Genomic DNA, 22709 nt, shown 5'->3' on the forward strand with positions numbered 1-22709 from the left:
TAAGGATTTTTCAAGAAAGTGATTGCTGTGCCTTTAACACAGTCACCAAAATTAACAGTAATTCCTTTCTCGTACCTGGTCTGCCATCCAGTTTCCCTATTGTTGCAAATACACCTTTTTCCCCCCCTTTCCAGTTCTGTGTTTCCAACAGGATCCAAACATTCCTTCATCAGTCTCCGAAGTCTGTCTTCTTCCTCCAGTTTTTGGTGTTTGAGGGGACAGGGCACTGCACCATTTATTTTGAGGAGAAAATGAGTCATATTGTGATTTGACTGACTCCTTCCTTATAGTATCATTTAGCTTCTCCTCTGTCCCCCTTATTTCCTTCATACTGATAGTTTTATCTTGAGATTTGATTAGATTCATTATCTGAAATAACATTTCATAGGTGGTCCTCTAGATTGCCAATTATATGATACTATGAGGCATGTAATGAATACTTACCTCTTGTTTAGTGATAGTAAGATTCGACCCCTGATACAATTCAGGTGGTTTCAGCCTCATCAATTTGATGTAAAATTCCCCATTAAACCTTAATTTAGGTTTTAGCATTGATTGATGGTCATTTCCTACATCCATTATTCCATTAGGAAATAGGAATTTTCAGAATGCCTGGGTGGCTCAGCCGGTTAAGCATCCAGCTCTTGATTTCAGGGTTGTGAGTTCAAGCCCCACATTGGAGCCTCCTTAAAAAAAAAAAAAAAAAAAAGGAAATTGGAATTTTCTATTCTGATACTGCATCTGCATTTATTATCTGGAATTCTATAAAGAAGACCCTTTTCTCCTCAATTCCTTGATTGCTTCTTGCATTATTTAGGTAGGCTGAGGTCTTTATCATGAGAATGACACCCTTTTTTCTGCATGTATAAAAACGCCTTACTGTCTGAGTTCTACATGGGGATCAAATGTTAGGATACTGTCATTCCCTCCTCCTCTTCTGCACCCACCTCACATGCAGATCAACCTATATTTGTTCAAATAGGAAGAATCCTTTGATCTCCATCCTTTACATTTTTTTTAATTTTATTTTTAAAGATTTTATTTATTTACTCATGAGAAACAGAGAGGCAGAGACACAGAGAAGCAGGCTCCATGCAGGGAGCCCGATGTGGGACTCGATCCCAGGACTCCAGGATCAGGCCCCGGGCTGCAGGCAGCACTAAACCGCTGAGCCACCCGGGCTGCCCTCCATCCTTTACATTTTTAAATTATACTCTCTAAAATGTGGGATTTAATTTATCAGTGTTGCATGGTATATGATTACAGAAGAAAGTTTGGGGACAGACTGTCATAAAGGAGCTCTTAGGGATGGAGAAACATACAAAGAATCTCATCGTTTCTTGTACCACTCACTTCTTACACAAAAACAAGACACCTGGGTGGCTCAGTGGTTGAGCATCTGCCTTTGGCTCATGTAATGATCCCAGGGTTCTGGGATCAAGTCCCATATCGGTCTCCCTGCAGAGTCTGCTGCTCCCTCTGCGTATGTCTCTGCCTCTCTCTCTGTGCCTCTCATGAATAAATAAATAAAATCTTTTTTTAAAAGAAGTACACAGACTGTTTGGAGTAATAGTACAATATAGTACATTGTCTCCACTTTAGTAATGTTTACTGCATACTAGCAATTGATAATTTCCATCAGAAGAATTCCGTTTTTATATATAACAATTCCTAACCATACAGTCTGTTTGAAACATTTTATGATTACAGGAATAATAGAACGTGAAAGAGACTATGGAATGGTTTGTTCTGAAATATGGATGGGCATCATATAGTGCAGGAGGGAGTGTTTTTTTTACTTCATTTGACTACTATTTATAATCTAGACTAAAACTTTAAAAGCAGTGGTTCAGGAGAGTGTGTGCATCATTTAATGACTGTTTTTGATTTTCTAGAATTCTTTGCTGAACTGGATAAAGTGATGGGCCCTCTCATCTTTAATGCGAGCATCATGACAGACCTAGTTCGATACACCCGGCAGGGACTGCACTGGCTTCGCCAGGATGCCAAGTTGATATCTTGAACTGAACACATTCTCGTTGCCTCTGATTTTCTCCACAACACTGTGTCACATCACGAAGGAAAACTGCCATAACATGCCACCTAGTCGACACTAAGAATGAGGAATGGTTTTCTCCTCCCTGGTTCATGTGTTGTTGTTATTTATGACCCAAAGCCATGATGTCAGTTGAGCCCTTTAATATTCCCAATATGAAAAATTATTTAAATGTTTTTAAATCTGCAGCACATTGATAAGATGGTTTTGGTGATCTGTAATAAGATTGAAATTCCAATTGCAATTTATAACTGATCAATTGAAATTCTATTTATTTTAATTTTTTTAAGTTCCCAGATTGGGGCTAGCTTAAAACTTAGTAGTTTCTGCCTATAAATTTACTCTTGAAAATTTAGTGTAAATTTAATGTAGGCATTTTTATTTATATACTTGGGGAGCTTTGTTACCTAATGTCTTTTTGTGGTAGCTCTTCTAAGAGTAAGAGTGGGTTCATCTAAAATATGGACATGTTCTTTCTACACCTACTACCTGATATTATTTTAAATCTTAACTACAATTTTATTGCAGAATTAATGCTTAGTATTAAGGATACTCTTCTACACATGAAAAATCATTTAAATATGAGAAGATGGCATTCTACAGATAGAAGATGAAATGTGTCTGATTTGATATGCATTATTTCAAGAACTGTGAATGTGTTAATAACACTATAGCAATCACAAGGTGACTATATCTTGCATTTAATGCATTACAGAAGAGGGCAGGCAAACTTTCTAGGAGAAGGATATTTTGTAAAGGGTTTCGTAGATGGACAATCTTGAACTTCATGAATTTTATTAGAACCATGTGTTCTTTGTTGTTGCTAATAATTTGATGGTTAATTGAAAGAGAGTAAGTTACTGTGGAACGAAGGGTGATCCAGCTCCTGAGGGTTGCTGCCTTGATCTCTTTCAGTGATGATGTTTGAAGGGTTAAAGTTCTCTTCAGAATTCTTATTTTTAAAATGTTTTTGCCACACTAGATTATGATGCTCTCATGGGAGCATACAGTGACAAATGCAGGAATGGGCTGGAGCTTTGCTGTGTGTGCTTTTGCTCTACAACTTATGGTTGTAATGCCTGAGGTAGAGATGAAGTTCTTTTAAATCTGTCTTGTACTGACTCCTTTTGTATTATGAAGGCCCTCACCAATGATTTATGTTTCTGATGATATCAGAAGATTCACACTAGGAAAGTACCTATTTGGTTCATTGTTAGCTCTCTTGGGCAGGGGAGGGGAGCAAGAGTAGAGCCGAAGCCAACTCTGTTAGGAGTTGTATTTCAAAGTACCTTTCCCTGTAAGGTGCATATAGGAGTCAAAGGTGAGAAATGTACCCTCAATCATGCCCCGATCATGTGCCCCTATCATGTCTGGTGTGCCTTAAATCTTACCTTTGAATGAAAACTCTATGGATTGTTTACAGATGAAGTTTTACACTAGGACCAGATCACCTGTTACGGTTGGTCTTTGGCAGTAGAAATGTTAAATTCTCTTTTTTAATCTTCGTTTAGGGTCACATAAAGAGGAATTATTTCAGAAAAGTTAATGCTTTGGTTACATGACTTAGTCTGATTGGGTAATGCTGCTCCAAAAAAATAGTTTGTCCTTCTCCCCATTCCAAAAATGAATTAATCCAATCAGGAAAGAAAAAAAAAGGATTGCCCTGCTATTCATAGATGGTTGCTAAAGCTTGAAATGGGAAAGAAAGGATAGAACTCCCAGGCGCAGTGGTGCAGTGAATCCTCTGTGTTTGAGTCTTTTGTACACTTATTTCTGAAGCTTGTGAACCTTCCTTATCCTGGGGCTTCATATTTACAGAGCTTTTTCTTTTTTTAACTGTTCTGTACCTCCGGCTGTTTTTGCATGTCACTGGGGATTGGAATCTAGAAATTATGCTGAAGTTAATCTTTTTCCCTTGGAGAAATTGCCTTTGAAATCTTTCTAACTTAATCTTACTAGTATGTTTTAGGAACAGTTTTCCTTAAGAAGACAACTTCTTGGTGATTAGGGTAGTTATTTGGTAAGAAACTTGCCCCTGTTAATCAAGTAGATGTATGTCCTGTCCTTCTCTGGTTGCTCTTACTCTGATTCCTTAATTTGCAGTGATATCTTAGAAATGGATAAAGTATCCTCCGAGCCTTTATGCTTTCAGCAACAGCAGCCAGTGGGGCACCTCTGAGTTCCAGCGTGTTCTAATCTCTTGTGTGTCCTGAAAGGCAGCAGGAGTGTTTCTGGGGTCACACTGATTTTTTGTTAAGACAATTCCCTGCATGTTTTATGGTGCTGTTCTAAGTTAATTCTCTCTAAAACTGTATTAATTCTTATGGAATGAATTTTTTCAAGCTTTTCATTGTGGAGGGATTTTCCCATGGTGGTAATGGGCAATGGATCAGAATCCTATCCTAAATAATTGAATTTTCAATGTAATAGTCTGTGGAAACACCACTCCCCTTCCTCTGTCCATCTCCTCAAAAGTTGTCTGTGTCTTCATCTGCTCCAGCACATACTTTGGATTCCCCTAATAGGCCACCATTCCTCCTTCCTCAATAGGTGTCTTCAGTGTTCTCGAACCATTTAAAACTGAATTTGACAAGTGGCTAAAAACTTTACTTCGTCTGAGACTTGTACTTTAATAAATAGTTAATTATAGAAATAGCAACTATTTAAAAAAAATCACTCTGTTGACTGCTCTTTCCAACCACACTTGTATGCCAGGAGGCAGCAGCCTATACCACTGGACTTTCCAGTGAGCACTTCTGCCCAGCCTGGGCTGGGCTGTGGGGGGCCCTCCCCTCCAAGCCATTCAGCTTCCACTGTCCAGCCGGGGTGCAGTCTGGCTGGGGAACACTCAGCCCAGTTCTTGCCTCAGTGCCACCTTCTCCTGGGCAAGGAGCCAAGAACTAAGTTTATAAGCAACAAGTACTTTAGATAAATCTTCGGCTCTAGTTGCCGAAGAGTGGAGAAGGTTGACCCTCACTGACGTAATTCTCCGGTGCAGAAGCAGTGTAGCGTAACGTGTGCACGTGCCCACACATGCCTGCGCTCTGGGTAGCTCTCCCCCTGGTGGATCCATAGGCACCTGGGCTGCACTTTGCATTCACTTGTGGCTTTACTAGACTCACTGTTGTTGTTGTTTTTTTAATTGTTGTTTGTTTCTTTTTATTAAAGAAAGATTTAATCAGCTAAATCAGACAAGCATCATTTTGTATTTAATGACAGAAACTTTGGGAAATTATCTTCATTGAGCGAGCTTGCATTGTGAAGCAAGAGCCTACAGAAGGTACCTGTTCTGAATGAAAGTTCCAGTTCTGGAGTCTGGCAGCACTGTGGAGCTCCAGAGCAGCCAGTGGTCGCTCCAGTCGGTGATGCCTCATTGTGTAGCGGAGAGGTATGCTGTGCGCTCTTCTAGGTGTGAGGGTATGCAGCTTTGGATTTTAAAATTATGTACACATACACACTTTATATATATGTATGTATGTATGAAAACATGAAATTAGTTTGTCAAAAATGTGTGTGTTTAGTATTTTAGCTTAGTGCAACTATTTCCACATTATTTATTAAATTGATCTAAGACACTTTCTTGTTGACACCTTGAATATTAATGTTCAAGGGTGCAATGTGTATTCCTTTTAGATTGTTAAAGCTTAATTACTATGATTTGTAGTAAATTAACTTTTAAAATATATTTGAGCCCTTCTGTAGTATAATAGGGCTCTTACAGGGTGGGAAGGATTTTCATTTTCCAGTTGCTAATTGAACAGAATGGCCTCATTATGTATTTGAATTATAGGAGTTTGCCTCTGGGTCCCAGGAACATCTAATGGGAATGACTGTTTTAGGCAGATTGTGATTATTTTTTTTTTTTTAAGATAAGTAAATTGGGAAGCAAAGCATTTCACATTCATGTAGACTCCTATCACCCATATCCTCTAATTATGTGGAGCACAGATTTCATTTTGATTTCATGTATTAATGTGTTGGAGAGGCAGAATTTTTTCCAAAAATAAATGATGCTGCACATCTAAGATTGCTATTCAGTAAAATAAAGAGAAGAGATAAGTATCAAACGATTTGGAGTATCCAGAGGAAGAGGCCAAGTTGGTTATGTTTTTTTGTGTGCTTATCTTTCCTGTACTCAGTAATGGAGAAATTCAGTTTAGACTTCTAGACCCTAGACCCAAGCTGGCAAGTGACAGGAAGTAAGTTATCACCAGTAGGTAAAGCAGATGCTGAGTCTCTTCATTTGAACCACATGGTTAATTAAAAAAGAAGTCACTGTCTTTAGAAAAACCGTGAAAAATATCTAAATCTTTTCCTTTCGATGAAATCTGGTCACAGAATAAAAGCATTCGAGTTAAGTCTAAAACAAGTCTTCTAGATGTTTAAGCATCCTGAAATAGCAGCCTAAACATCATGTAATGAGCTGACTTTGGGACTGTCAGCATTGACCTCTCCGTGCCACCTTTGCTCAGCTAAGCATAAATTGCTATTCTTAAAAAAGAAACAAACAAAAAAGCTCTCTAAATGAGCATGGGGGAAAAAAATGTTCCCACCCAGAAATTCTAGTAGTCTGCAGTTTTGACCTGTTACTGCTTCCATGTGGGGTTTCTTTTCAGCTTTTAACCACTGGAACTTTCTACCTGCTATGTTCCTCTCTGGAAAATACCTGTTTGGAAATGCTGCCTTTCATATCTATGCCATGGTTATCCATACTGTTGAGTTTGTTGTTGCTGTTCAAGAAGTGTCCCCATTTTATAACTTGATGCACACACCTGGCAAATCATTGACATGAGCGTTCAACAGTACTGGGGTTGGGGGGGTGGTGGGAGGGCTCACCAACAGAGCTGGCCCAATGGGCAATGCCTGGAAAGGCACTACCTTTGAGGACCAGATGTGAGGTTGGTTAGCGCGGTTATGGAAATTTCTATCTAGCCTCCGTTTTGATGGTTTTAAGAAATTTTGTATATGGAGGATGGAAATGCTTATATATTTATTGAATCCTTTTATCTTATTTGAAATTAAAATTATTTGGTGAATAACAGTTTGATATTTGGGGAGGGTTTTGGAGGGGAAGTAATGTCACTGATAAAATAAAAGCCTTGTTGATTTTACAGAAAGGTACTGTTACTGTCTGATAGGATGCCTTTGTTTTGTACATGATCCAAATCTTTGTTTTACATTTCTTTTATCCAAAATATTTAGGCATCTGACATTTTCAACCAAAATTTCAATTATATACTGTGATTTTTATTTGTTGCAATACATTAAAATTTCAGAGGTACTTTGGGGCTCAAAAGCTAGGATTTCTAAGTATGTGCATTTCACATAATAAAGCTGTTAATGGTGAGCAAAGTATTATATACTAACTAGATTTTTCCACATCTGTATAGTATATTATATGTATTTTGTGGTATTGAGATTATAGAAAGTTTAGAGTGTCAAACATGCGTTTAATGTGTATTTTTAAACAAATTTATGGCAATTAAAATATTTGGAGACAAGGGTATCACATTTCAATTTGTAAAGATCTTTTTAACTCTACTGTGTCATTAAGATGCTTTGTATAATGCCAAACCATAGCTGGAGAAACTAAGTTTAATAAATATCAAATAGATTTTCTGTATTAAAGTTTATAAACACTGTGCTCTTTAAACTTCTTCAACTCTTACTTTGCCTTTTCATGTAACTTCTGTTTTGTATCTTAGTGTCTGCTGGTAGCTACTCTGCTTGAGAAGTCTGGTCCCCCAGTCCACCTCTCATTTTCTGATTACAGAAATTCTGAACTTGCTGGCCATGAGTCCTTTTGCATAGATCACAGTTCGCCCTGTTCCAGCAGAAATCTTCAAAAAGTCTTTTCTGCTGTTCTTGGGGGCTTGGGCTTTTATTGTTTTTATTAAACTAGGTTTCTCGTGCAATTCTCTGCCTTCTCTTCAGTCCTAGACAAACTCGGGCACATCATTAGGTCGCACATGCCAACACTGCCCACCTTTGACACCTCACTGAAGAGTTCTGACACAGCGCAGGGCCAGGATTCAGAGCCACAGCTTGTGAATGTGCCATGGCAGATCACATGGCTATTACTAAACTTTCATCTTTCAGCCTGTCGTCATGTTCTTTGTTTCTTAAATGTTCACTTTCACTGTACTTTGCAGATTGAGAAGTCTGCTATTAGGCAATGCTGGTTTTTTTTTTTTTTTCTTTTTCTGTAACATACAAAATGAATCATTTTCCCCTAAAAAGCTTGAATTCCAGACTGAAAATTTTGAGACATTTAATAGTATACATAGAAAAATAAACTCTAACAAAGTTTAGTAATGCATATCTACATAACATTCTAAGAAGAAATGGAAACCAGTTTAAAGCACATATCTGTCTTTAAATATTAAAAATACAAGATTGCTTCATTTAAGTGTCTCCAGCCAAAATGCAGTTAATCAATATTCCATAGAACGGAGCATTGTGGTAGGTAAGTGCTTTTCTCCTTTCCCCTGGTTGGACATCATTCCTGGGCCACACTTAGGGAACAGCGTCTTTTTCTAAAGGAAAAGAAAAGGTGGTTTTTAAGACAATGGTTTAGCAGTGCCCAGAGCCAGCCACCTCTGGTGCATTTCCTTCCTCTGTTTGCTCTATCCAGCCTCAGGACAAACTGCAGAAAGGAAAAGCACCACTCTGGTGGGATCTGTATGGAGCTGTTCTTGGTTCTGCAGTCCTGGGGGATTTGCCATGGAGCTCCCCACTAAAGCCCAGGCAATCGCCAGCCCAGTTTTATTCTTAGGTCTGTGTGTGTGCTGCTCTTTCCTCTGCCCTACTCTCAGGTTTGTAGAATACCTGCACAGCCTCGTGATACACTCAGAATTGTCCCGGCAGGAGGATCCAATGGGCCTTAGGGAAACCCCTCTCCAAAACGGGGTCATTCTCCGTGGCCTTCTCTTGGTTGAACTCAGTTCCATTATGGGGGAGCCATCTACCTGTAGGGTGAAGACCAATCAGCCTCAGGTATGGAAGCATACACCCTCCCACACACCCTGGGAAAAGGATCACCCCCAGGAGGCTGTAGACTCCAGAGCAGAGTCCCCTCTCCCCCAACCACAGTCTTTGCACGTCCATCTCTTACCTGGTTCAACAGCAGCAAGCAGATCATGAGCACTGCAAAGAGTTTGAGGTGCCACATCTTGACAGATGGAGGTTGTTGGAGCCCAAAATCCAGCGGCAGCTCCCACTTCCTTTTATAGACTGAAATTCACTTCTTTTATGGTTGCCAAGTGAGATGGGGCAAAGTTTATATTTGCCATCAGGGTCGATTTAATAAGTTAATGTCTACCAGAAGAATGTGCTCAAGGCTTGCCTTTCAGGCATGTTGTATTTACTGATCCCTCATCTGGACTTTGGATGATTGTGTTGCTGGCTTGGACCCTTTCACCAAAAGTCAGCACAACCCCCTACTTACCTTTGAAAGCCACGTGAAGCCACTGAGGGAAACCAGGCACCTAGCCACATTTTGATTCCAAAATAGCTCAGTGAGATCACTGTAATCAAAATAGAATTCTCATAATGAGGTTGACCCCTTTCAGCCTTGTCTGGGAAAGAAGCACCAATCTCTTGTGTTGTAGGCAACTGGATAGGGCCTTACCTCCCCTCTGTGGGACTTTACGCCAGCCAAGTGTGATTGAACAGTGCTGCAGATCCCCCCTTTTGTATAGATGGCCTGTCATGCTAGTTACTTTCTCCAGATCGTCTCCCTAGAAGAATGGACCCAGCTGTGGCAAGTTCAAAGTGTGATCTACCTGCCTTCTCCCAGGGGAAAGGCCATCATGAGTGGTGTGGGACTTGAACTGTGGGTGAATAGAATGAATGAGAGTACTGGTGGATTCTTTGTTTTTAAAAATGTGAACAAGGAGTTAAGGAGCTCCTAAACCAGTGGGATTGTTTGACGGTGACAAGTCACAATGCAATCCTTGAATTATGGGCTCTCCTTCCAGTAGTTGGCTGGGGTCCCCTGTGGAGCATAGCCTTCTAGCAGCTTTGGGGAGCTAACATAGGGCTGAACTTCAATCACTACAGCCCAAAACATCCATCAACTTAAGTAGGAAGTGCTGCAGAACAAGAAAGTGCGTGTACCTAAGGAGGAGGTGTGGGTACTCATTAAATCACATGGACATTTTAATAAATTTGGGGGAAAGGTGTAACTTCTCAGGAAGATTTATAGCACTTCAGATCTTCCTATGACCTGGAAGAATGAGCCAACAAGACAAATGTAACAAGATTATTTCTCTAACTGGTGTCTTTCTCGAAGCTTGACTGATAACCTCTTCGCAAAGCCCTTATCATTTTCAGAAGTTGGATATTTAGTTTGAGCCTGCTTGTTCCACAAGGTGAAGTGGAGGAGATGAGGCACAACTGAAGGTGGAACAGGATGGTCACCAGTCCTCTTGTCAAGGGAGAAGAGGTTGGTAAGGTGGACCTCAGAACTGGGACAGGGGGCAAGGGTGGTATGACTCCACAGTTCTGTCTGTCCTGGTTCAGGTCCATTAGGACCGTGGAGCCAAGCCCAGAGGCAGGCACCACTGCTTGCACTTAAGGAACGTGGAGAGGCAGGAGGAGTCAGCTGCTCTTTCTCTTTATCCCTGAGCTTGGATGCTCAATCACCCCACGTAGGGGCTTAACTAGGAGCCTTTGTGGGGTGGAGAAGAAGCTATACGTGATGACCTAATGAACATTGGGTAAGAACACAAACCCGATTAGATAAGAGACTGAACAACGTGATGTCCTAGACACAGCTGGGTCTGCGGCCACAGTGCCAGCTTGCTCTTAAGAGAGGGAGATGCCAAATGGCATTTGGAAACTAGTTACAAACATGGGTACTTTCTCCCCATGTTTAATCCTTTCTGCCTTCCTGTACTTCAAGCAAAATCAAAGTAGCCTTCTGTGTTCATTTATATAGCCAGTACACCAGCCAAGGAAAGGGCCTGAGGCTATGGTGTGCATAGGGGGAAAGAAGTACCATTCATCATCACAAGTGTGACAACACTGCGGAAGCCTCTGGGGTTTGAGCCTCTATCTTGCATGCCGCCCCAACCCCCAAAAGAAAAAACCCGTTACTGTCCAAGGAAGGAACCAGTTAGGAAAAGTATTTCAACATATGTCTATGTTACCTGTCATTGTTTTAAATTAAACGTGGAGGGGATCCCCGGGTGGCTCAGCGGTTTAGCGCCTGCCTTCAGCCCAGGGCGTGATCCTGGAGACCCCGGATCGAGTCCCACATCGGGCTCCCGGCATGGAGCCTGCTTCTCCCTCTGCCTGTGTCTCTGCCTCTCTGTGTCTTTCGTGAATAAATAAATAAAATCTTAAAAAATAAAAAATAAACATGGAGCAAAAATCAAAGCTTTAAAAGCAAAGTAGCATCCAGACTGTATTAGCTGAAGTAACAGCAGTTGTCCACAGCCATCCCATAGCCCTTGAATAGTTGTGAAATCCTATTCCTGAAATTAATAAATATGAAGAATTCATGGGCTCTCCACAGTCAAGTATTTTGCTGAATGAATAAACACAGCTACATACTCCTTCCTCCAGCAGAAAGGTCTCAGCAGCCTTTAACAGTTTCAGGCATAGGAGAAAGAATGCCTGGCTGAGAGGCAAGGGGGGGGGGGGGCTAGGTTAATTGACCACAAGCCAGCCCTTTCCCTTTGAGCTTTAGTCTTGTGTTCTCTCAACGACATGGGAGTAGATCTGAGGCCTCTCAGGCACTGACATTTGGTGTTCAAGTAATTAATTTACAGGAAGGCAATGAGAAGCATGTTTGATAGCTTCTAGCTTAGTAACTCTAGGACAACACCCAGGGATTTCTGCTGTTAAGTGCGTAGGATGAAATGGGAGGAAGAGGGTGTAGCTACCTGAGCAGTTTGAAACACATTCCAGGTGGAGAGGAGACCATTAAAGGCTTGGCAGTAACTGGAGACTTTTTTGCTATCCCTGAGCAGGATATGCCTAATAAAAAATTAAAGACTCTGAAATGAAAAACTTTTCCAGGTAAAACTTCAAGGGTCAAAGTGTATTTGCTTTTTTGCTGGTTGGACCTGGCACAGACTTCCGGGCCTCCACAGGCGATGCCTGCGTCGTGAGAACTTGGTTGGCAAACTGAAGTTCACTTTGCCACCCTGTACAGCCCAGAGATAAAAGCCCTGCTGGGGGCAGGGTGCTGCTGAGGTCAAAACGGGCTAAATGAGTAAGTGGCTGTGGCCCGGAGCAGAGAAAGGAGCCACACCCAGGCCTGGAGGCTCCAAGTGCAGGGTTCTAGGCTTTGGGACCCACAGCAGTGGTCCCCTTCTTCCTTGAGACTTCACCCATGTTTTTTTTTTATTTTTTTTTTATTTTTTTATTTATTTATGATAGTCACAGAGATAGAGAGAGAGGGAGAGACACAGGCAGAGGGAGAAGCAGGCTCCATGCACCGGGAGCCTGATGTGGGATTCGATCCCGGGTCTCCAGGATCGCGCCCTGGGCCAAAGGCAGGCGCCAAACCGCTGCGCCACCCAGGGATCCCCACACATGTTTTTTTCTTTATGGATTTTGCCAGATCCACCGGTCCCTGAAATAATCCCAGATCCCCTATCACGTACAGGAGCACTAAGCTAGGACAACTCCCTACATTCTAGCCTCCCACCCACTTCATTATCCCACTACACAGGCTCCATGCCCCCCTTTCCCCCCAGCTCAGAGAACAAAGCCCTTTGGTGAGAGACAGGCTTAGGATTGACTTTCACCATTTTCTTCTAAAGCAGCTCAGCACGTAAAAGGGCTTACAGCAGGGTCTTCTCAGCATGTTCCTGGGAGAAAATGGATTCAGACCTGGACTTGATGCCTGGTCAGAGCTGAGAAAGGGTATGTTTGCTTTTGAGCTGTAATCTCCAAAGGCACCAAGGAACCAGGAATAGTCTTGGGGTAAAATGAAGCCACGATGGGAGAGGGTAGCCATCTCCCCAAAGCTTGGGGCTAATCAGAGAGAAAGAATAATGTCCCGTCAAGGCAGGACCCTCCCCTGGCACCTGAACCTGCTCAAACTATGCAAAGTGAAGGATGGGTGGTACATTTACATCTTCAGGTCCACAGCTTCACTGGACTCTCAAGTCTATGACACAAACATGCGGTAAACCCTGGCAACAAACTTGGATGGAGCCCAAGAGAGTCAGACCATGCTGGGTGAGGCTGGAGTTTTTTATCATATAGCGGTCCTTTGTGACACCTGCCAGACCTACAGATCACTTATTTCACCATTACCACAACCCTAGGGTTTTAAGATTACCTTACCCGTGAAAAGGTCAAAGCTCAGGAATGCAGGTTACTTGTATCATATAGTGAAGCACAGGATAAAGGGTATGGACCCAAGGTCACCTAACTCAGAAGTTCTTTATCCTACCCTCCCAATCAATACAATTTTTTAAAGATTTTATTTGAGGGCAGCCAGGTGGCTCAGCGGTTTAGCGCCGTCTTCAGCCCAGGGTGTGGTCCTGGAGACCTGGGATCAAGTCCCACATCGGGCACCCTACATGTAGTCTGCTCCCTCTGCCTGTGTCCCTGCCCCTCTCTCTCATGAATAAATAAAATCTTTAAAAAAAAAAAAAAAAAGATTTTGAGAGACACCATGAGCATGAGCAGAGTGAGGAGGCAGAAGGAAAGGGAGAAAAAAAAGACTCCCCGCTGAGCAGGGAGCCACAAAGCAGGGCTGGATCCCAGGACCCAGGGATCACGACCTGAGCTGAAGGCAGACACAATCGAAATGACCAACCCATGTGCCCCTCAATGCAATTTATAGCACCATCTTTTTGTTTTGAAGTATTTTACCTCTGGTTCCTAAAAGATAATAATCATTAGAATAAGAAAAAAGATAGAAACTTAACTACACTGTAAAAGTTGCTGTTCCGGCCCAGCAAGCAGTTGTCTGCAGAAGTGAGGAAGTTTCTAGAAATGGAGCAGGGAACCAGAAGTATAAAGCTACCAACACCTACTTCTACCATCTCCTGGTGATGGAAAAAGGGTTACCTTTCTACTAAAAAAGTAATTCAAAGGCTCTAGAACAGGGGTAAACTTTTCAATAAAGGACCAGAGTAAATATTTTAAGCATTATGGACCATATGTGACTAAAACCCACTATGAACACAACCTGGTACAAACACAGGCAGTTTAACTTAAGAGACCAAGGGGAGACCTCCCCCCTCCTTTATAGCTGACTTCCTTCCCCTCAGATTAAGAAAGGCCTGTCTAGGACAGCTTTAGGAGCAAAAACTTCAGGGGCTCCTAGGTGGCTCAGTGGGTGACAGTAGGCCTTTGGCTCAGGCTGTGATCATGGGGTCCTGGGATTGAGTATCGCATCGGTCTTCCCACAGGGAGCCTGCTTCTCCCTCTATGTCTCTGCCTCTCTCTGTCTCATGAATAAATAGATAAAATCTTTAAAAGAGCCAAAACTTTAGTAACAGACTCTACCATTCGTTAGCTGTGTCATTTTGCTCAAATTACTTACTCTCACTGTGTTCCTCATCTGCAAAATGAGTACAATGATACTTAATTCAAAGGCAGTACACTTATTTGTGTAAAGGGCTGAGTACCTGACACATGGTAATTACAATATAGTTACCGGATCTTATGGTTACTATAGGAGCAGACCCCTGGGAACCAACCGCACAGGTGATGCCACCCACAAGTGACCAGCTGCAGGAGTAGCTGCTGCTTATTTCCTGAAGATTATAGAACAAACACTAAGCCCAAATCCTTCACCCAACTCACAGAGTAGCCAAACTTTTCAGGACTCATGCGACAAGGGGAGTTCATGAGCTTGAGCAGCAGCAGTCACACCAAGGACTTGCTCACAAAAATGCAAAAATCACAACAGTGCAGTCCATAATAAGTTTATTACTTCTTCAAGTCTTCCAGACACTGGGAACTACGATCCATATGAGTGGCTCATTTGTCATTTTCATAGGCAGCTGGATTCTTCCTCTTGGATTTCTCAAACTCCTGGGTTCCCCATGTGTAGACAAGGTAAAACGCTATGAACGCTTTAAAAATCAAAAGTGACAGGAGTGAGCCCAGGGGTCAGTCTTTTCCCACTCACTGCATGCTCCATCCTACTGTCTCTAGCTTCCAAGAAGCCACTTTGAAACCAGATGGTTTCAAACCAAGGAAGGTTTGGGGCACGGGGGCGGCTCAGTGGTTGAGCGTCTGCCTTTGCTCAGATGGTGATCCAGGAGGCCTGGGATGGAGTCCCTGCAGGGAGCTGCTTCTCCCTCTACCTTGTGGCTCTGCCCCTCTCTGTGTGTCTCACGGATAAATTTTTTTTTTTAAAGATTTTATTTATTCATGAGAGAAAGAGGCAGAGACATAAACAGGCTCCATGCAGGGAGCCTGACGTGGGACTCGATCTCGGGTCTCCAGGGTCCCGTGCTGGGCCGAAGGCAGTGCTAAACCGCCAAGCCACCCAGGCCGCCCAAATCTTTTAAGGTTACATCACACACCCATTTCACAGGCGACCAAAAGAAAGGGCCAGCCAGGAAAATCTGTCACCCAACCTTTCCTCTCTCTTCCATTGCACACACGCACACAAAAAACGTTAATGAGATAATTCAGGTAACATGTACTTCACCATTTAACAACTAGTGGTCACTTCTGTGGCTTTTTTTGTGCATGCGCCAATTCACAACGCTGTGCTCCCGTCATCCCTATCCGCTAACACCTAACAGTTCATCGCTACGAAGTGGCCACCTCGGAGGGAGACGCTGGCACCACACAAGGGACCAAGTGTTGGCCTGTGCCTCAGTTTGCTCCCTTGTAGGACGGGCGGGGGGGGGGGGGGAGAATACACTAGGGCGAGGGCTTCCAGTGAGAAACCGCGGGAGGGGCAGGCTGCAGAGCGCCGGCGCCACGGAGAGGGCTCCCCGAGGGAGGGCTCCGCTGTCACTCAGCATCCTCCGACCCGGCCAAGGCACTCACGGGGCACGACGCGAAGGGCGCACGCCCGCGTACGGCGCAGCACGTTGGGGATGCCTTTGCTGAAGTAGTGCGGGAAGGCGCGCTGCTCGAAGGGCGACAAACTGTAGGTGATCACATGCCGCATCCGGGTCAGGTTCCCAAACTGGCGGCCCATGGTCGCGGCGGCGCCTGCAAGACCAAGGGTGGACCGGCGCCTGCCTCAGCCCCCGCACGCCCTCCCCCGCCGCCGCCGCCGCGGCGCCCCCACCCTCCCCGGTGACCACCCAGACCCCGCGACCCACCTCACTCCCGCACAGGGGTCACTTCGCCCTCCACCGTCGCGGGAACCGCCGGCGTCCGTCCGTCACTTCCGGGAGGCCGTGAAGTCACTTCCGGGGGATACCAGTTTCCGGCCGTCTCCGGGGGGAGGCGCCGTTGCTCCCCGTTCTGCAGAGAAGTGTTGTGCCCCGTGGCCCCGGGAGCGGGCGGGGCCGGCGCGGGACGCGGAGTACGGAGCGGGCTTTGGGGCCCGGGGGGCGCTTCCCCTCTGCCTCCTGCCCCCCTGGAAGCGGCCGGGGCCGAGGGGAACAAAGAGATGTAGTGACCTCCGGCCGCGACCTTCCGCGCTCCAGTCCGGGCGTCGAAGGGGCTCCGCTCTCTCCAGAACAGCGGCGACGCCAGCACCAGGAGCGCGGACGTGATGTGGGGCCTTCTCGGCGGCCTCGGGCCGACAGGCCTCTGGCGGTGTGCGCTTGCCTGGGTAGAAACGTCTCCCCCGGTGGCGCCCCCGGAGTCCCCGAGGAATGGCGGGGGCAGGGCCGAGGCCACCTCGGAGCCGCGCAGCCAGTCCGGCCCCGACGCGCTGCGGTGCGCCCCCGCTTCTCCCCTGCCCCGGCGGCCGCCTCGGGATTTCCGGGAAGCGCCCTCTGCGGGAGGCTGCTGCCGGCCGGGCCGTTCCGCTCGACGCGCGGAGTCTGTGACTTGGCCGCCGCGTGTGAGGTCGGAGCACGCTGTCACTCAACAGGTGGCAGGTGTTTTGTGGAACCCTGCCTCCTAGCCGGGGCTCAGGGCGCCTTGGCACGCAATCGAACTGAAAACTCGCAGACATGCCTCAGTTTCATGACCCTAGTAGGTACCGCACAGAGTGCTCGTGAATGCGGGTTGACGTCCTTCCAGCACGGTCTCCTTACGGATAAGCCCTCGTTTCAGCCTTTCACGGCACAGCTCAGTCTCCTGTTCCTAAAACATCAGCTCTAGCTTTGTCTCAGCTCCAAGAACGTAAGTCCTTAAATCAAAAACACCCTAGCAAGTTAAATTAAAAATTAAAATTTAGGTTTAAAAAAAAACAGAAACAAAAAAAAACCCTGCAAACATCTTCAAATCTTTCAACCAAAATCTATGTAGGTGAATGTGCGGACCAAAGTAAAGGATCAAGATCTTACATTTAAAGATGAGTCAAGGTTAAAGGTGATGTCCTGGGGATCCCTGGGTGGCGCAGCGGTTTGGCGCCTGCCTTTGGCCCAGGGCGCGATCCTGGAGACCCGGGATCGAATCCCACATCAGGCTCCCGGTGCATGGAGCCCGCTTGTGTCTCTGCCTCTCTCTCTCTCTCTCTGTCTGTGACTATCATAAATAAATTTAAAAAAAATTAAAAAAAATAATAAAGGTGATGTCCTTTATTAAAACATAGTGCAGGATTCCAAGTACATAATCCATAGGAAGCTCCCTGAGAATTGGGCAACCCAACGGTTCTCTGCTCTCTGGAGTTTTTTTTTTTTTTTTTTTTTTAGGATAGTCATACAGAGAGAGGGGCAGAGACATAGGCAGAGGGAGAGGGAGAAGCGGGCTCCATGACACCGGGAGCCCGACGTGGGATTCGATCCCGGGTCTCCAGGATCAGGCCCTGGGCCAAAGGCAGGCGCCAAACCGCTGCGCCACCCAGGGATCCCCTCTGGAGTTTTAATGTCAATTGTGACTTTTTTCTCACTCTCCAAAGCAATATGCAGTAAGTAATTATTCTAACCACCTGGCAGTGGGGGAGGTGATGAGGATGAAGGGAGAGCAAGAGGGAACAACCCAATAAATTACATAGCAACAGACCTTCATATCATCATGAATAATTAGCTTTCCCACTTGCTTTGGAAGTCCCAGCAAGTCTCTAAGGAACTTTTTAAGAATCCTAATCTCAAAAAAATGGGTGGTTTTATGATCATTTCTCAATTCTGTTGGCCTTTCAGCTTGCATAACTAGTCCATTGGCATAACAATAACTGAAGAGGTTTTAAATAAATGCCTCTAAAAGGGAGAGAGGAAAGAAGGGAGAGGAAAGCGAAATAACAGATACATTTGTATCTAATGAGCACAAATTAGATAAATAGGACGTTATCAGCAGTTTGATGCACAGCTGATAAAAATTGTCTTCAGCTAGGCGTCCTTGAGGTTGATTACAGAAGTAACCCTAGCCTACCCCCCCACACACACTTAAAATTTATTTAAGAGACCAACCTAGGCACTTCCGGGCTTTTAGGAAGAAGACTGGTATGGGGAAATGTATCCCTGGCTAGCTCTTCCAGGCCATGGCACTTCTCAGCAACTTCTTCCTTTGGTTTTTCTGCTTTACGTTGCTGTGTTTTCCTATTAGTCTTGGTTCTCAAGTTTCAAGAGGAGAAGCTCGGGCTGCAGCTGAAGCTGAGTCAGAATCTGTGGCTGAGCCTTGGTCATTGTTGCGGCCTCCAGATGGAAGAGACAGATCTGGCTTCCTTTCTCCTCTTTTCAAGGTTCTATATGATGGGCAAGGTGGCACGCCTAGAGCTTTGCGCTACATGAAGAGGCTCTATAAGGCCTATGCTACCAAGGAGGGGATCCCTAAATCCAACAGAAGCCCTCTCTACAACACTGTTCGGCTCTTCACATCCTGTGCCCAGCACACGCAGGCTCCTGGGGACCAGGCAACAGGTGTGTAGGAGCAGACTGGTTAACGGGTGGTGGGAAGATGATAGACTTGTCTGTGTTGCAGTTATTAGAAAGGAGCTGGGCCTTGCTCCTCGAATTACGTATTACTTTGCATGATCCTCAGTGTCTACATTGCAACAAATCTGGTACTTGATCTTACTGTTTCTTCCTAATGCTCTCCTGGAATAAGGTGGGCTCCTATGGTAGAACTTTAGAGCTAGAAGAGACTTAACAGCTCTAAAAGCTGAACAGTGTGTGGCTGGAGGTTGGCTTCTTATCCAGGGTCACAAAATCCAGACTAGAAACCAGGTATTTTGACCTCTCTTGGCTTATTCTTACCATTCTATCAGTGTTGACCTGGAACTGTGTCTAAAACATCTCCTAGCTACTGAAGTATTTATTGTGTTAAATAGGATTTTACTGCTTTCTATGAGGAAAACTGAAGTCTGCATTTGGAACAGTAGGTCCTCTGAAGAACCAGGTGTTGGTCATCAACCTGACCCAGCACTTTGGAGTCCTATGTGAGAAAGGAGCAGTGCTTTAAAAAACAAAACAAAAATCGCTCTACATTCTTACTAGCTCATGACCAAAACTGTTTTTCTTTATTTTTTCTTTTTTTTTAAGATTTTATTCACTTATGCATGAGAGACCGGCAGAGAGAAGCAGGCTTCTCTCTGAAGAGGAGCCTGATGCAGGACTCCATCCCAGGACCCCGGCATCCTGACCTGAGCCAAAAGCAGATGCCCAACCACTGAGCCACCCAGGTGCCCCTGACACAAACAGGTTCTAACCCAACAGGTCAGCTGTGGCTGTTTTAAACCCTTTCTCCTGGGTAGCTCTGGTGGCTTGGTGGTTTAGCGCCACCTTCAGCCCAGGGTATGATCCTGGAGACCCGGGATGGAGTCCCACATCACGCTTCCTTCATGGAGCCTGCTTCTCCCTCTGCCTGTCTCTCTCTCTCTCTCTCTCTCTCCCCCCCCCCTTCTGTCTCATGAATAAGCAAAATCTTAAAAAAAAAAAAAAAACCCTTTCTCCTTTCTCGAAGTCTTATTACAGTGGCTTTAGAGCCTCCATTTGTTATCATTCTCAAGTGTTCCCAATTAGACCATTAAGTTCTTCGTTGATTCTGTTCATTAGGGCTTAAAAAGTCATCTTAAGACCGATAAATGTGTTTGAGTTTTCTCTCTAGAGACTCTCCAGGAGAAAAATAGTATTAGCTGCTTCTAGATTTGGAGCCAAAGATTGAGATTGGGAAACAATGATTTTCTATGGTTGTTCACCACCAAAGCCGTTCAGACTTTCTGTTGATAAAATAGCTAGGTTGGACACTCTGGCAGTTAGCGTGGTACCTGTAGCAGGTATTTTCTGACTCACCTCCCCCCCCCCCCTCCTCTTTAAGGCTGGGGGAAGTGGGGAAAGAGAAGGGAGAAAGCACATGACAAGGACAAATGCCTTGACTGCTTGTTATGTTGTGTTTGTATGCAAGCACTACTGGCGGGTTGTTTTTCTTCTCAGGCTCTGTTCCACCTGTGGACCTGCTCTTTAACCTGGATCGTGTTCCTGCCGTTGAACACTTACTGAAGTCAGGTTTGCTGTACTCTTTCAGCAATTCCATTTCTTTCCCCTCTGCCGTTAAATGTCTGTGCCACCTGGTGATCAAAGAGCCAGAGTTTTCTAGCTGGACCCCCCAGAGAGCTCCATCCTTATTGACCTTTAACTCACAGTTTGAATTGAAAAAGAAATACAAATGGTTTGAGGTTGATGTGACCACTGCTCTCCGGCCTCTAGTGGCCTCGCACAAGAGAAGTGTTCACATGTCTGTAAATTTTACCTGTGTGAGAAACCAGCAGCAGGATCCTGTGGCACAGGATGGGCCGTGGAATATGACTCTGCTGGTACCCCCGTCCCTGCTTTTATATCTGAATGACACAAGTGCTCAGGCTCATCACAGGTGGGATTCCCTTCACTATAAAAGGAGATCTTCACAGAGGGCTGACCAGAAGGGAGGTCTGTCTGCCTGTCCCATGGGAGAGGAATCGACTGAAGGTGGAAGATCTTCCCGTCACCGGAGAGGTCAGGACACCGTCAGCTTGGAACTGAACAAGCCTCTGGCTCCCGCTTCTTTCAATCTGAGTGAATACTTGAAACACTTTCTTTTCCCCCAACACGAGTGTGAGCTCCACGACTTCAGGCTGAGCTTTAGTCAGCTGAAGTGGGACAACTGGATCGTGGCCCCGCACAGATACAACCCTCGATACTGTAAAGGGGACTGTCCAAGGGCAGTTGGACATCGGTATGGCTCGCCAGTGCACACCATGGTGCAGAACATCATCCATGAGAAGCTCAACTCGTCAGTGCCAAGACCATCATGTGTACCTGCCAAATACAGCCCTCTCAGTGTTTTGACCATTGAGCCAGATGGCTCAATTGCTTACAAAGAATATGAAGATATGATAGCCACCAAGTGCACTTGTCGTTAACATAGGCTTCTTGAAATTAAAGCTTTTGAGCCTCTTCAGCAGAGGAAGTCCTGAGCGCCTATCTGTGCCTTCGAGGGAGAGTTCTGGGTGTCAAATCACTTTAAGTGCAGTACGAGTTGTATAAGGAGGAGCCTGTGTGGATGAACCCATGGTGTGGCACCTGTCCGTGTAAAGTGGTAACATCTGCCTTTATTTCCAGATGTAAACAAAATAATTTTGGAGGGCTTTCAACTTTTTTCCCTGAGCGATTTTTTTCTTGGAGTCTTGTTTTTGAATGAAGAGAAAAATCTTAACATAAATCTTGGATGGAATTGCAGCTCTAAATAGTTCAGAGTGCTATAGTTTTATTTCCTGGAAGAATAAATCCCTCTTTATGGCATAAATTTACCATGTGTGTGCCTTTTGTTTTAAAGGATTGCTTTCAAATGGTCTTTTGGGAGGGAGAAGCATACCTATAAGCTAGTTTTGGCTTAATTTTGTCTTTTTAGAGTAAAAGAGAAGCTAGCTTCTCCACCTGAAACCTGAAGGGTATTTATTGGGACTGTAAGCACATAACCTATGTCCATTTGTTAGTGTGATGGGTGTACCATATGCTATTTCAGCTCGTCAGGTGGCACTTATAAATAGGGTGGCTCACATAAACCCCAACATTTGTCCTATTTTTTTTAACAAATTGTTTTGCAGATTTTTACAAGAAGATGACAATGTTGAAGATTTTTAGAATATTTTCTCTTTTATGTATTTAAAACCTCTGACCTCATGGAAGGAAGTCAAGGAACATTTTTTCCTTTTTGTTTGTTTTTGCAGATTTCCCTCAGCTACCATCACTGACCCCATAAATTTTTTCCAGGTGGATTTGGGAGTGTTGCCATTAAACTAACCTGGGAGTGATGAGGTTACATTACAGAACAGGCCTATTTGGATATGATGGTTTATATGTAGGTTTTCAATAAATCCTACCTTGGGAGAGCCCTAGAGGTACAGAGTTAGGATTAATGCAGTGATGCCTGTTTCAGCATTTCTAACACCCTAATACACAGACCAAAGTAACTCCTAAATGCAAGATGTACTTTTAATTCTTTAAGGTTTTATTTGAGTAATTTCTTCAGCCAACATGGGGCTGGAACTCAGAACTGCATGATCAAGAGTAGCTTGCTCTTCCAAATGAGCCAGCCAACCACCCTGCACTCTCATTCTTGTAAATAATCTTTTCTTAGTAGTTAGTGCTTACTGCTTAAGGAGCCAGCTGGGATTTTGATCGGG

General features: G+C 44.5%; 4 protein-coding genes across 10 annotated transcripts in view; 2 read left to right on the forward strand and 2 right to left on the reverse strand.

Annotated features, from left to right (window-relative positions):
* The window catches only part of AFF4 (AF4/FMR2 family member 4), a 94056-nt gene extending 86343 nt beyond the window's left edge, over positions 1-7713 (forward strand). For all 5 annotated transcript variants that reach the window (XM_041760703.1, XM_041760702.1, XM_041760706.1 and 2 more), the window contains one exon: positions 1896-7713. In XM_041760703.1, the coding sequence (XP_041616637.1) occupies positions 1896-2023 (128 nt within the window). In that variant the 3' untranslated portion in view covers positions 2024-7713. The remainder of the gene's footprint in view (positions 1-1895) is intronic.
* A 597-nt stretch (positions 7714-8310) lies between these two features.
* Positions 8311-9451, reverse strand: LEAP2 (liver enriched antimicrobial peptide 2). The gene is made up of 3 exons (XM_041760708.1): positions 9171-9451; positions 8885-9024; positions 8311-8592 (listed from the first exon to the last, which is right to left on the reverse strand). Exons 1-3 carry the CDS (start codon positions 9225-9227, stop codon positions 8556-8558), a joined length of 234 nt encoding a protein of 77 aa, XP_041616642.1. The 5' UTR covers positions 9228-9451; the 3' UTR covers positions 8311-8555.
* A 5488-nt stretch (positions 9452-14939) lies between these two features.
* On the reverse strand, positions 14940-16459 carry LOC121495960 (cytochrome b-c1 complex subunit 8). The gene is made up of 3 exons (XM_041764076.1): positions 16318-16459; positions 16037-16204; positions 14940-15105 (listed from the first exon to the last, which is right to left on the reverse strand). Exons 2-3 carry the CDS (start codon positions 16188-16190, stop codon positions 15011-15013), a joined length of 249 nt encoding a protein of 82 aa, XP_041620010.1. The 5' UTR covers positions 16191-16204; positions 16318-16459; the 3' UTR covers positions 14940-15010.
* Positions 16460-17020: 561 nt separating this feature from the next.
* Positions 17021-21829, forward strand: GDF9 (growth differentiation factor 9). Of its 3 annotated transcripts, none has more exons than XM_041764073.1 (3): positions 17021-17482; positions 17958-18969; positions 20482-21829. In XM_041764073.1, the coding sequence occupies exons 2-3, from the start codon at positions 18591-18593 to the stop codon at positions 21444-21446; spliced, it is 1344 nt and encodes a 447-aa protein (XP_041620007.1). In that variant the 5' UTR covers positions 17021-17482; positions 17958-18590; the 3' UTR covers positions 21447-21829. The 3 variants fall into 3 exon arrangements, with proteins under 3 accessions (XP_041620007.1, XP_041620009.1, XP_041620008.1); XM_041764075.1 differs by having other exon boundaries at positions 17021-17293; positions 18656-18969; XM_041764074.1 differs by having other exon boundaries at positions 17021-17293; positions 18792-18969.
* The last annotated feature ends 880 nt before the right edge of the window (positions 21830-22709 follow it).

The sequence above is a fragment of the Vulpes lagopus genome, chromosome 7 (genome assembly GCF_018345385.1).
Source record: "Vulpes lagopus strain Blue_001 chromosome 7, ASM1834538v1, whole genome shotgun sequence".
Taxonomy (NCBI): Eukaryota; Metazoa; Chordata; class Mammalia; order Carnivora; family Canidae; genus Vulpes; species Vulpes lagopus.